Source organism: Sturnira hondurensis, unplaced genomic scaffold, assembly GCF_014824575.4.
Source record: "Sturnira hondurensis isolate 20B ecotype Veracruz unplaced genomic scaffold, ASM1482457v3 Scaffold0000648, whole genome shotgun sequence".
Lineage (NCBI taxonomy): Eukaryota > Metazoa > Chordata > Mammalia > Chiroptera > Phyllostomidae > Sturnira > Sturnira hondurensis.
The window spans coordinates 10,363,122-10,375,565 of NW_028073279.1; the positions used below are offsets into that span (position 1 = coordinate 10,363,122).

The window sequence follows — 12,444 nt, forward strand, 5'->3', positions numbered from 1 at the left end:
CTCTATTCTTTACCTGTCTGATCAGCCCTGGAGGACCTGCACTCAGTTCTGGACTTGATTTTCTAAGAGGAACAGTGGTGAACTTGGAAGCCTCTAGCTGCTGGTGCTGGGTATATAAATAATGTGAAGTGAGGTGGCCTGGGGCGGAGAGAACCCGATGGCTGCCTCCCAGCATTTGAAGGCCTGTCACAGGAGAGGGGAGCGCATGGCATGTGCTGGCCTGTCCTCAGGCCTGTTCCCAGCCAGTCAATACCAGGGATGCCCAGCGGGCTCCAGGCTCTGACCTACCTTGACCAGTGATTCCCACATGAGTCTGTGGAGCAAAATGTTACTAGATATACAATAAAAAAGAGATAAGCAGTTAACTATGTTTAGGTAAAACTTATGAACAGGATTTCTTACACTAGAATGTCTTGGAAACTTCAGATGAGAACATCATTGTGAAGCACCAAGACAGGAAGGTGTTTCCAAGTTCACTGAACTCAGAACACTCTCCTGAAACTAACATCCTTCCGAACACCCTGGGAAGCCTTGCTCTAGACTTTCTTCTTTCATTAGCCTCAGCATTTGAAATAGGTACATGGGACTAGAAAACAAAGATTCGGACATGGTATCTGCCATCAAAGACAGCTTCATGCATGAAGAAGAATGACTGGTACCAAGCTTGCACTGGATAACACTAGGGGGGATTGCATGGGAGAAGACCATCTTACACGTTCCTTGGGTATCCATCCAGTGACCTGTGGAGTGATGCAGCACTGTCCATACTTCATGGGGTAAGAAAGGACCAAGCAGTGCCCTTGTATTCTCTGACCAAACACCTAGAACCTTCAGAAATCACCTAGTCTTGGTGGATGCTGTTTAACATCACAATTCATTCATCTTTCTTAATACCCTCTAATTCTATCAAGCCAATTCATTATTTAAGAGGTATTGCTGCTCCTTGGAGGATATTAATTTACTTCAAACTTTGTAAATAGATGTCTCAAAATTTCTACCCTACTCTAGGACTCATAGGAAAACAAATGAAATCTGCATTCTATTCTGTTTAACCTCACATAAACTGTAACCCAATGGCAAGACTCACAGAATGCTAGACTCTGATCTTTTTTGTGCTAAAGAGTGGAGGTAGAGTACTTCAGTGCCCTACTGAAGGACAAAGAAGATTGGTCCTTTTATCTCAAAGTATTGGTTAGACAGAATAGGTGGAGAAGAAATATACGCACTGAAGTACCTTGCAACCTGGCTGGAGACTAACACCTGGAAAATGGCCACACGCCTAACTGGAAAGAAAGAGAGACTGATGGAGGTAGGATGGGGTGGTAGGGGACACCAGAAAAGGTGGGAATTCAGGTCAATATTGGCCAGGCAAACAGGAGGGAGAGCACAGAAAGTGGGGTCTGGGGGTGTTGGGACATCCCCCGAGTATGCCACGTTGCACGCCTTCATGGGACCATGATTTACACAAACATCCTCATGGTCAAGAACATAGTTTCAATTTCTTGATCACTTAGTTCCACCCTAATGGTCTCCCTTCATTTAACCTCGATAAATCACAACTCTTTGCTACAGAAAACCTGGGCTTATTAAAGAGAATGATTTAATGCTGTGCTGAAACCTTCCCTTAAATAAAAATGAAAAACTGACTCGCTCCACCATATTTCTTCCCAGAAATGAAAACATTTATAAAGGTTTCCTTGACCACTGAGTGAAGAAAAATATGTTTATCACTGTTTAATCCCCACAGACTCAATAACCAGGCTGCCAAGGAGGCCCCCAAACTTCCTGTCTCAGTAGATGCGATCCTCCTGAAAGTAAAATTAGCCCTCCCTGGCTGAACGTGCTCACTGCTTTTCAAATGTGTATACTTCATCGGGGTTGTTATAAATAAATTGTATCTTGATTTAGGACACATCAGCTACCGCTGCTATTTCAGTGCGGCCCTGGCCAGTCTAAGCTTTCACTGCAGGTAGTGTTTACAGGAAAAGCGGGAGGGCAGGGCTGCTGTGCACTTACCGGTGCCGAAGCTCTCCTCCCCACAAAGGGACAGTTTGCCTGCATCCATCAAATTCCCAAAAAACTTCCAACCAGTGGGGGTCTCATACAAAGCGATCTTTGTAGCATTAGCCACCCTTCAAAGGCATGAAATCAAAGTTACATCACAGCAGGACTGTTAGCGCAGCCATGTGAGGGACGGAAAATAGCCACCATTATTGTAATCAAGGGGCCCATTTAGCATTGCTCAGAGGTATACACAATCCTAAATTTGGTGGGAAATCATAAGAGAAAACTTGTGCACAATGGACTGTTCTATGCGGACTCAGAGGAGGGGGCAGAAGAGGAAGAAGAAAGGATTAATTCAGTTCACTGACTTTAATATTTTAGAAGAAGCAACAGTGGCAAAATGCACAAGGCTGTTTGGGGGCTATGTAAACGCAAGTGTTCTGGATGCAGTCAGCATCTGTAAGCTTTCCGTACTGAACAAAAGAATGATGGTTTGATGTACTTACAAACACAAAACAATAAAATGCAGGGTCGGGGAGGTATTTTACAGAGGAAACAGTGCAGAATGTTAGGTGACCAGCCCAAGGTCAGAGAGCCAAGATGACCAGCTGCCCTGTCACTGGGCCTTTCCGGGCATCAGACGGCCTGGCCGGGACAGTGCCCAGCGGGCTGGGCCATTTGCACCAGCTCATCCACATGGATGCATGGTCTCTGGACCCTCCAACACATCATTTACTTCTCCCTACATATCCTCAGATTATTTAAAGATTCTCTAAGTGACTTTTCTTTCAGATGTTTTTTCCTTTCCGGAATGCCTGCCTGATTGCTAGCAGAACACTGTCATGTTTCGATTCTAACATTTGAGGAAAAGTAAACCTATGATTTTTAAAACTGTGAAAGTACAATAAACTTTTATCTGGGTAATGAGGTATTTCCATTGTGATTCTATATGTGGATTATCAGTTTTTTTCAAAAAGCAGAATCACACTGATCTGGGATGACACAGAAGGCATCTCAGGACCTGACAGGTCTAATGTACAATAGCGAGGCCACAAACCAGCTCGTGACTTAAGGTAAAAGATGCGGAGGCAGAAGCCCCAAGTTCTGATTCTAGGTCTGATTTAGTGCAGGATGCTAGACAAGACAGCTAACTTTTCTTTTGGTTCTCTCTTCTTGAAAATCAGGATTGCTGTGAGGATCAACTAAGATGGTGAATGTGAAAGAGCACTGTGTAAACCACGAACTACTCCATAAACATCAAACATTATTTTCTTGTTAGCTGAAGTCAGCTTTATTCTGTAACACACACACACACACACACACATACATGCATGTGCAATAGGAAGCTACTACATGGCCCAGTGTCACGAGCAAAGATTTCAGGTTCAAATCCTGACTCAACCATTTACTAGCTGGGTGATCTTGGGCAACTTACTTAACTTCTTTGTCCCTTTTGTTTTCCTATCTGTAAAGTGGGGTTCATATAGAGCATTTACCCCATGGACTGGTCTGGAAACTAATGATATGTTTTTTACTTAAAACATATCAAGTTCTTAGTGTCTAATTATTATTATCGGAGCCTAGATATGTATGTTCTGCTTTCCTACCTGGTCTTCACTTGTTCTTTATCCGCTCATTCAGCAACCATTTAATGGGCACCTAATGTGTTCTCCCTGGTTATGTATATTTATCACTGATATTTTTCAGTTGTTTTAGATGTGAACTTATGAGCTACTTTAAAGCCTTTGTAAATGAGGTTATATATAATAAATAAATAAGCAAATATCTCTATACCAACAGTTTATTGTCCTTTCTTTCTCATAAAAACTGAATGTACTTTTCTCTAACTATTTGAGCTTTCAGTTTCATTCAATTTGGATAAACGAACATTTCCTGTGTCTCTCTGTGTACGAGCATCTGATCAGGGATGGGCGAAAAATGCTCTCCTGAAATACTAACCTGGCTTCAAACTGCTCTCTCACCCAAACCCTGCACACTGCCAAAGGAGAGTGGTTCTCTGGAACGATGTCCTGGCTACGGTGGAAGTGCCATCCATTCATGTGTTCATGAGCCTTCAATCATTCAGTTTTTAAACTGCGTGTGTGTCCCCTATTATCTGTGAGCTAGGCACTCTCCGGTCAGGCAGAGTTCAGGATGGTCAATGAGTCAGTCTTCTCTCTGCAGAAGTTTATAGTTTAGCCAGGCAAACAGATGAGTACAAAGGCTATCGGAACACAGTGTGGCATGTGGTGGGTGGAAGATGTGCCGGGTGCTGAGGGATCCCAGAAAGGGGACATCTAATTCAGAAGAAAGCTTCACCCATTCCGTCCTAAAATAAACACACTTAGCACCTACTATGCAGCAGGTGTCCTGGCTGAAAGGGGAGGAAGAGTGTTCCAAGCAGCAAAGCCTGCCGAGGGCCCAGGGAGCAGAGAGACCTACCTGTCCAGGGCTCCACTGGTGGGCATGCTGCGGGCAAAGCCGCGGACCCCGGTTTGCTGGAAGTACGGGATGCTGGCGATGTTGGCAGCAATGACAGCCACGGAGTCTGAGGGGTTCACGAAGAACCCGTGCTTGCCCAGAATCATGTTTCGATCCTTTGAGAAAAGCGGGGTTCAAGGGAGACCTTTTAGTCAAACTGTGGAAGAAACCAAACTATCTCACATGGGGGTTGGGAGGATAACATTTAAGCTTCAATTTAAGTTTTAAATTATAAAACTTACAATGGATACCTCTATTCATAGTGGGTTCTAAATACTGGGTTTTGTTTCTAATGGATCTGTATGGCACTGGCCAAACAGCTAGCACTGTTTTCAATTAAAGTGTCAGCACAGACTCTTCTCAACCTACTACTCTGTTCTCCCTCCAGAGGCCAACTGACTTCAACCTCCCGGACCTTTTCCAAACTCTGGAACCAGTCACCTCCCTCCCCGAGGACAGGAGAGATAGAAACAAAAATGGGAATGCTGGCTGTCTATATAGTTTGGTATGTCTATCAGGCATCCTTCAAGGAACAAAGCAGATTTCTTCAAGACTCAGGACCCAACAGAACATGCTGCCACCTTCCCTGCTTCCTTGGTGCCTGGAGGAGAGAAACTCCCATCAGGCATTGCCTCGGAAAGATGCACTGCAAACAGTGTTTGCTACGGACCTCTTTAATGTCCCTGAAGTTTGATATGGCAAAATTTATTTTTTAGGAAACAGCAAAACCTAGATGATATTAAAGAACAACAGCGCCCTAGTGGTATGGTTCCGTGGACTGAATGCCGGCCTGTGAACCAAAGGTCGGCGGTTGGATTCCCAGTCAGGGCTCACGCCTGGGTTGCCAGCCAGGTCCCCAGTGGGGGATGTGCAAGGGGCAACCACACATTGGTGTTTCTCTCCCTCTTCCTCCCATTCTTCCCCTCTGTCTAAAAATAAATAATAAAAATCTTTTAAAAAAGAACCCACAGCAACAAAAATATACTTTCAATGAAGTAAACACATATAGTGCCTATGGTCTCCGAGGCACCGAGGATACAAACATAAAACACATTTCCTGCCTGTCTGGCACATGCTCACCAATGTAAATAAAACAGCCAGTATTAAGTAGATTGATTACAGAGAAGGAGTTAAAGGTTAGTTCTCTCATGACAGTTCCATCCTTCAGCTAATGTGAACAAATGAAGGGGTATATTATATTTTCAGAATTCTTTCCAGAGACTGGATGAGAAGCCAGCTGCTACCTTACAGAGGAAATCTACTTGAGGATGGGTGTCTAGAACCCAACTAGCTCAGGAATCAGTACTCATTCAGACATAAATGGGTTCTAATTACCCTGCCACTCTTAGCAAACATGCATGTCTGAAATTTAAAATATGGGTTAATTTCAAGGACTCTTACTTCTGTTTGAGAGAATCTTCTAACAATTGACCCCTGACCCCAAGAGCCACAGTAGGCCCTTGACTCTCACTCACTAGGCCCACAGGGTCTGGCAGTCGCAGCCCGCTTCTTCCCCCTCTGTAGGATCAGGGCTGGCCTGCATCTGAGGGGGAATGCACTTGTCCCTACCCCATCTCCGTCAAAGGCAGCCCCAAAATCATGCTCTCCTGTCTTCATAGTCTCCACCAGGTCAGCTGCGTAGGTGAGGTTGGGGTCAGGATGGTGACCTCCGAAGTCTTCCAGAGGAATACAGTTGACTGCTGAGTTTGCAGGTGCGCCTAGTTCTTCGCAGAGGATCTTCTTTACGTAGGGTCCCACCACTACGGAAAGCATGAAATGAAGGATCAGGAGGTAAAACTTACTAAAGTCCGCGAGGGTTGGGGGGTGAGCTGGAGGCATTCTAGGGTAAGTGGCATAAACAACAAAGAGAACATGCAAACTGTATTAAGCAGCCAGAAGACATATAGGCCTCACTGGAGTAGAAGGTTCTATGAAAAAAAGTAGTAAGAGATTAGTTTGGAAAGGGTGAGGGCATTTGATGGAGGAAAGGGTGGGAGAAAGCGAAGGGAGCTGACCATTATGAAGACCCTACTACATACCTGTACCAGATGCTTCTCAACCATTTTCTCACTCAGTTCTTCAAAAAGGCACACACAGTGGTACAGTTTAGTGTTTAAGACCTTGGACTCTGGAATCAGAGTGCCTGGGTTCAAATCCCAGCTCTGCCAATCACTGACTGTACAATTCTGGGAAAGTTATTTAATCTCTCTGTGTCTTTGTCTACTCTGTCTACAAAATGAGAATAATAATAGTAGCTACCTAACAGGACTAAATGAGTTAATAAATGTGAAGTGCTGAAAACAATACCAGTACGTGTCATAAATCTTTGCATTATGATTATCACCTTCAATTTACAGATAAGAAAACTGAGGTTCTGAGAGGAAGCTATTTGCCTAAATTTATACAACTGGTAGGGAGTAGGAGCTCCGATTTGGAGCCCTAACCTTTCTACTCTATCAAGTGGGCAAATTTATTAAAATAATGCAAACAAACAAAAGACAGTAACAACAACGAACAGGAAAAAAAGTAGTCCCATACTTTATGGTAACATCTAGTGTAACTACCAAGAACGTTTGTCTCTAAAACACTGGGAATGTGCTTTCCTCAAGGAAGGTACTGACACCGATGTATGCCACAGAGATGGGAAGAGAAGAGACTATGTGTCTCCCACAAGAAGCCACATGTTAAGGAGGCTACCAAGGGAACACAGAACGAGACCTGGGCAGCCAGGGCTGTAAGGGATGCATTGAATAGAAACCACGGCATTAATTAGCAAGACAACTGAAAGAAGTCTACTCCATGACCGGCTTCTCCCTGCAAATACTCCATCAAAAGCCTGTTCTCGAGTCAACCCAGGCTCCTTCTGATTCCTCTAATGTGGCACCTATTTTCCTATTTTGAGACTTAATGCATGTGCTGCAGCCATCGCCTCACCTGAGAATGACCATCACTTGACTTTCCACCACCCTCCATCTGTCTTTCATTAAAACTAAATTGGTTGCCATCGCTTCCAAGAAACCTTTCTTAACACCCCCTGTCAAACTATGCCCTCTTCCACACCCAGAAAGAATACTTGAATGTCTCTCTAACCCTCATTTTGTTGGCCTGGCAGTGTTAGTTTTTGACCCACCTCATGTCCCCAAGCACTGCAAGCTCTCTGAAGGATGTCACCTGCCAGGCCCCTGCCTACCCACCAAGCATACGTGTAGCAGGTACTGAGGACAAGTCTGTTGCATGGTTTGAAAAGACAGGGTAGCTTTTGTCTGAAGGAAGAAGTAGGCCTGTCCTGTGGGGCTCCGGGGCCAAGGGGAGGAGCTTCGGGGAGGGATGATCTCGGCCCCCAGGAGGAGGTTTTCTAACTGTGGTGACACGGTGTCAACAGGGGCCTCTGAACAGTATCCTCAAAAGGGTTCAAACAGAAATCTTTCTCAAGTAGAAATCTTTCTCAACCAGGCAAGCAGCTGGATTCCAAGCCCAGGGAAAATCCTGCCACTCAAAGATTCCAAAATTCCAAATTATTACAAAACAAATAAACAACCCAGGCATTCAGAAATTCCCACATCCATACTTGCAAGGAAACCTCATGGTTCCGGCGCTTAATGACAGCTGCCGTCTCTGCTGACTTGGCCACACAAGCCACAGAGGAAGAAGAGGGACAGACACACATCCTGTTGTTCCTGAACTTAATCCTGGGCTTGCTCTCGTCCTCGTCTAAGAAAAGGGGCATGTGGGGGCAGGCAAGTGGGGCCGCGGGGGTCCAGCGCATGTTTACAGCATCTAGTAAATGACAAAAGGCCTCGATGGAAATAGCGGGGGTGTTCAGGAAGAATGCAAGGTATCTGCTGAGGGGCAGAACGAGTCCATGAAAACAGCTGCACGTGACACAAAACCTGATGCTTAATGTGGAAACACTGCCCTTCGCGCTACCTTACCATGAGGAATGTCTCAACTATTTTTGTTCCATACAATGAGATTTTTATCTGCATGGATATTGCTGGGGTGGTTGCAAAATAACTGTTTAAAAAAACATCAGAGATGGAAAAGGACAAGAACCATATGATTTCACTCATATGTGGGATAGAAAACAAAAAAGCAACAAACTAACTCACACAGATAATAGCATGGTTACCATGAAGGTTACCACAGGGGAAGAAGGGCAGGGGTCAAACATATGGTGACAGAAGGAAACCAGACCTTGTGTGGGTGGTGAGCATAGAGTGCAATATACACATGATGTGTTATAAAGTTGTATACCTGAAACATATATTGTTATTAACTAAAGTTATGCCAACAAATTTAAATTAAAAATGGCAGCAGGGGAGAGAGGACCAGAGAGAGTCTTGAGAAAGGGCGGTTAAAGCAACATGATGCACAGAGCAGAGAGCAGCTTCCTATCGGAGAGAAGGGAGTAGCAGTGGCTCCATACCTCCATGCATGGCATCTATGCGGACCTTTAGTCGGTTTGGACCGGAAAGCAGTTCTTTCAGGGCATTGAAATCAAAGATGTTTCTCAGCATCGTAGCATAAGCTTCCACCGAATCCACAATTTCCACTGTGGGAACAGGCAATGTTGAAAGATGGAGGAACTGAGCACACTTGGAAATGTTATCCTCTGAAATGATTATACTGCTGTAAACGTGCCATAGTTATTTTAAAAAGCCAGTTATTAAGCAGCCCCAAGATGCCAGCACTGTTATATGATCTCTTCTTCAATACTAACAATTTTCCTGGGAGGTAAATGATTATTAGTCCTATTTTGTTGACAAGGAAACTGAAGGTCTGTAAGGTTAAGTCACTTGTCCGCACAGCTGGGACGGGGCAAACAGGGGACTTTTGACCGAGGTCTGCCCCATGGCAAACTCTACTTTGCTGCTGCATTGATTCCCTATCCATCTCCATGGGAGAGTATTTTGGTGCCATAAATAACAGAAAATATGACACCTACTCTCCTTTCCTTTTTCCAGGCCCATTGCCATCAAGACTTAATGGTAAAAAGCAGGAAACAAATAATTTAACAAATCATTTTCACATGCACTACTAAAGGAATAAATAAATATAAGAACTAAGAATTGCCGTTCTTTTCATTGCATTTTCATTGCATTTCATGTTCAATGTTTTTGAACATTTCCAAAACATTACAAATTTAAGAAATTCTCTACTGGTGTTTTCTAAACCATTAAGTATGTCTTCAAGATGTAGCAAAGCACCATCTTCTCCTTGTTAGGATGCACTGTCAGTTCTCCACAGGTAGGTTCAACAAAAAATGCATTCCAGAAATTGCAATCCAGAGAAAAGAATACATGTTAGAGCAAAGGCAAAATGCAAGTCACATTGCCAACCATCTCATCCTCATTTGACTAATATAAATAATTTCATGAACAGTTATTCCATCAATAATTGTAACGCCTTGGCATTTAACAACAAAATGTTTACCACTACCGCCTACCCAGGCAGTTTCAACTTATCCCCCAAAATGGCCTAATTTTATTTCACTGAATATTAGGGCAAAAAAGAAAATCAAAACCCAGGCTTTGGAACCATTCACACCTGACTTTAAATCCTGGTTTACCATTCACTTTCTGTGTGACCTTGAACCTGTTACTTAAGCTCTCTCAGCCTTTGTTTCCTCACCTGGAAAAAGTGAAAACCAAAAGTGTTGCCCTCACAGGACTACTGAAACAATAAAATGTGACGATAAATGATAACAGCTGGGCACATAATAAAAGCTCAATAAAACCTAGCTATGGATATAATCTTCAGGTCTTTGAGCTAAATTCATTTTATAGGTATGAAAGCTGAGGCCTGGAGACTTGGAAATGACTTACGCAGGGCCATACTGCTGATCACTGGCAGGGTCCAGAGAGCCCAGGTCTCTAGACTCCCAGACCCAGTTCTAGACCTGTTAATTAATGCATGTGAAGCTTAGTGACCACAATCTTTCTGAAGCTGAAGACGCATGCTATTAAAACCTGGAAAGGCAAATTGCTCAAGTTGAAACTAGGAGTGGGAGCGGGTGGGTAAACATGCCTGTGAAGGGTTTAAACTTGTTTTCCAGGTCAAATTGTTGCTTTCCCAGAACTCCAAGGTCTACTTTCAGGTCAGGGCAAATTGCATATTCTTCGATTGTCTTGCTGATTTGGAAAATCTTATCAGTTACTGCTTCAGGAGCAGGACCTGGAAGTCAAACAGCAAGCAGTGGGTCATTTTGTGCAGCTGACAGGTAAATACAAAAAACACAAAACTTATCAATTCCTCTTCACTAGCACATCTGCCATTTATTCATCATTCGAGCAGCAAAGTATCCGGGTTTTCTAAAAGAAAACATCGTGTTGATGACCATTCATGCACGGTTCCTCATATTCAGATACAGCAGGATGAGAAGCATTTTATTTCCACCAAAAGGAAACAAAATACCCCTTGCTAAGTTTCAGAACCAGAACCCACCCAGGCCTCCCAAGGCATTGATTTTTGGTTTATCCTACTGAACATGCAATTGACCATCTTCAAAATAACAGCAAACTCACCTCCATTGGAAATGTTGAATTTGATTCCAAAATCTCCATTGGGCCCTCCAGGGTTGTGGCTGGCCGTCAGAATGATTCCACCAATGGCTTTGATCTTTCTAATGATGCAGGACACAGCAGGGGTGGAGAGGATGCCATTCTGTCCAATAACCAAGCGGCCAATCTAGGAGAAGAAATGCAGAACACACACTTTACCCTCCATAAGTCCAGAACCACTGCACAGAAACACTAGAACCAGAGGCAGATGAACAAAGAAATATTCTATTGAACCAGAAAAGATGTCTTTTAGTGAATATTTACTGCTTGAGTGGTTATTATTATTTTGAAGTAGAATATTATTGTTGTTGTTGAATAATACTGTTATTGATGTAGAATCATTATTGCTGAACAAAGCCTTCCTTCAGAAGGTATTTTGGGACTTTGCAGTTTTAGAATAGTGTATGACCTTGGGGTACTGTAAGACCCTGGCCAAAAAAAACACATAAGAATAATCAACACAGAGTCTCTCCAGACCAGGTTCAAAATCTGGATATACTGAAAGAGTGTGAGAAAACCCACATTTTTATCCAATTCAATCATACTTTAAATCCACATTGGGAGAAGAATATCAATTCAGTTAGCTAAAGGAATTCTAACCCAAAGAGAAGACTGTAAATTAAAATATTTGGAAAAGTAAAAAGGGCAAACTTTATATGAAGACTATTACAAAATGTATCTCACAATTTATGTTTCTAGTTAAGCTTGGATTTTAATGTAGTACCATGTTAGGGGTACCTGAATCACCTCCAGGCCTAAAGCATGGAATGCTGGGAGTTACTACTGGGTAAACCAGTCAGAACGGCCCACATGAAAGGGCTACAAGTAATAATTCTGTTGCATTCTTAACTCACCTTCCCCTATCTCTTAAAGATGGTATCAGCACAGCCCCTAAATTTTCCTTCAGTAAAATGATAGTAATTTATACCAGTTTCAACACGACCCAAATTGGACCAAAAAAAAAAAAAGTTCTGTCAGTTTCTCTGATGTACTTAGGGAAGATGTGACTGCTACATAAAAAATTTACAAAGTGAGGAATTTGTGCCCTCCCTCCACTTGGCCCTGTGAGAGAAGAAAGGGATGGGAATGTTTTTAAATTTTCCATTTGTTATTTCCTTTTGTCCAACCAGAGATAAATATAATAGAAGAAATGACTCAATAGTAGATGTGTTTCTAATGGGAAACATGCCAGTAAGATACCTGGATTTTTCTGGAACCATCACCTTTGCCACCCTCCCATAATCCCACCCCTCCACAACCAACCACCTCCCAGGGAGCAGCCAATCCAAATTCAGTCACCGCGTGGCTCTCCTATGTCTATCTTTGAACAATTTTTGTTCTATCCCGCCTCCCTCAGGAAGTGGTAATGGGCAAGGCAGGAGCTGTAAACAGGCTCCTC

The 12,444-nt window shown here is 43.2% G+C and overlaps 1 protein-coding gene across 2 annotated transcripts in view; it reads right to left on the reverse strand.

Annotated features, from left to right (window-relative positions):
* The window catches only part of PGM1 (phosphoglucomutase 1), a 58,340-nt gene that overhangs the window by 17,882 nt on the left and 28,014 nt on the right, over positions 1-12,444 (reverse strand). For both annotated transcript variants that reach the window (XM_037043447.1, XM_037043438.1), the window contains exons 2-7: positions 11,010-11,172; positions 10,513-10,659; positions 8,912-9,037; positions 6,055-6,245; positions 4,447-4,601; positions 2,017-2,132 (exon numbers count right to left, since the gene is read on the reverse strand). In XM_037043447.1, coding sequence (XP_036899342.1) covers positions 2,017-2,132; positions 4,447-4,601; positions 6,055-6,245; positions 8,912-9,037; positions 10,513-10,659; positions 11,010-11,172 — 898 coding nt within the window. The remainder of the gene's footprint in view (positions 1-2,016; positions 2,133-4,446; positions 4,602-6,054; positions 6,246-8,911; positions 9,038-10,512; positions 10,660-11,009; positions 11,173-12,444) is intronic.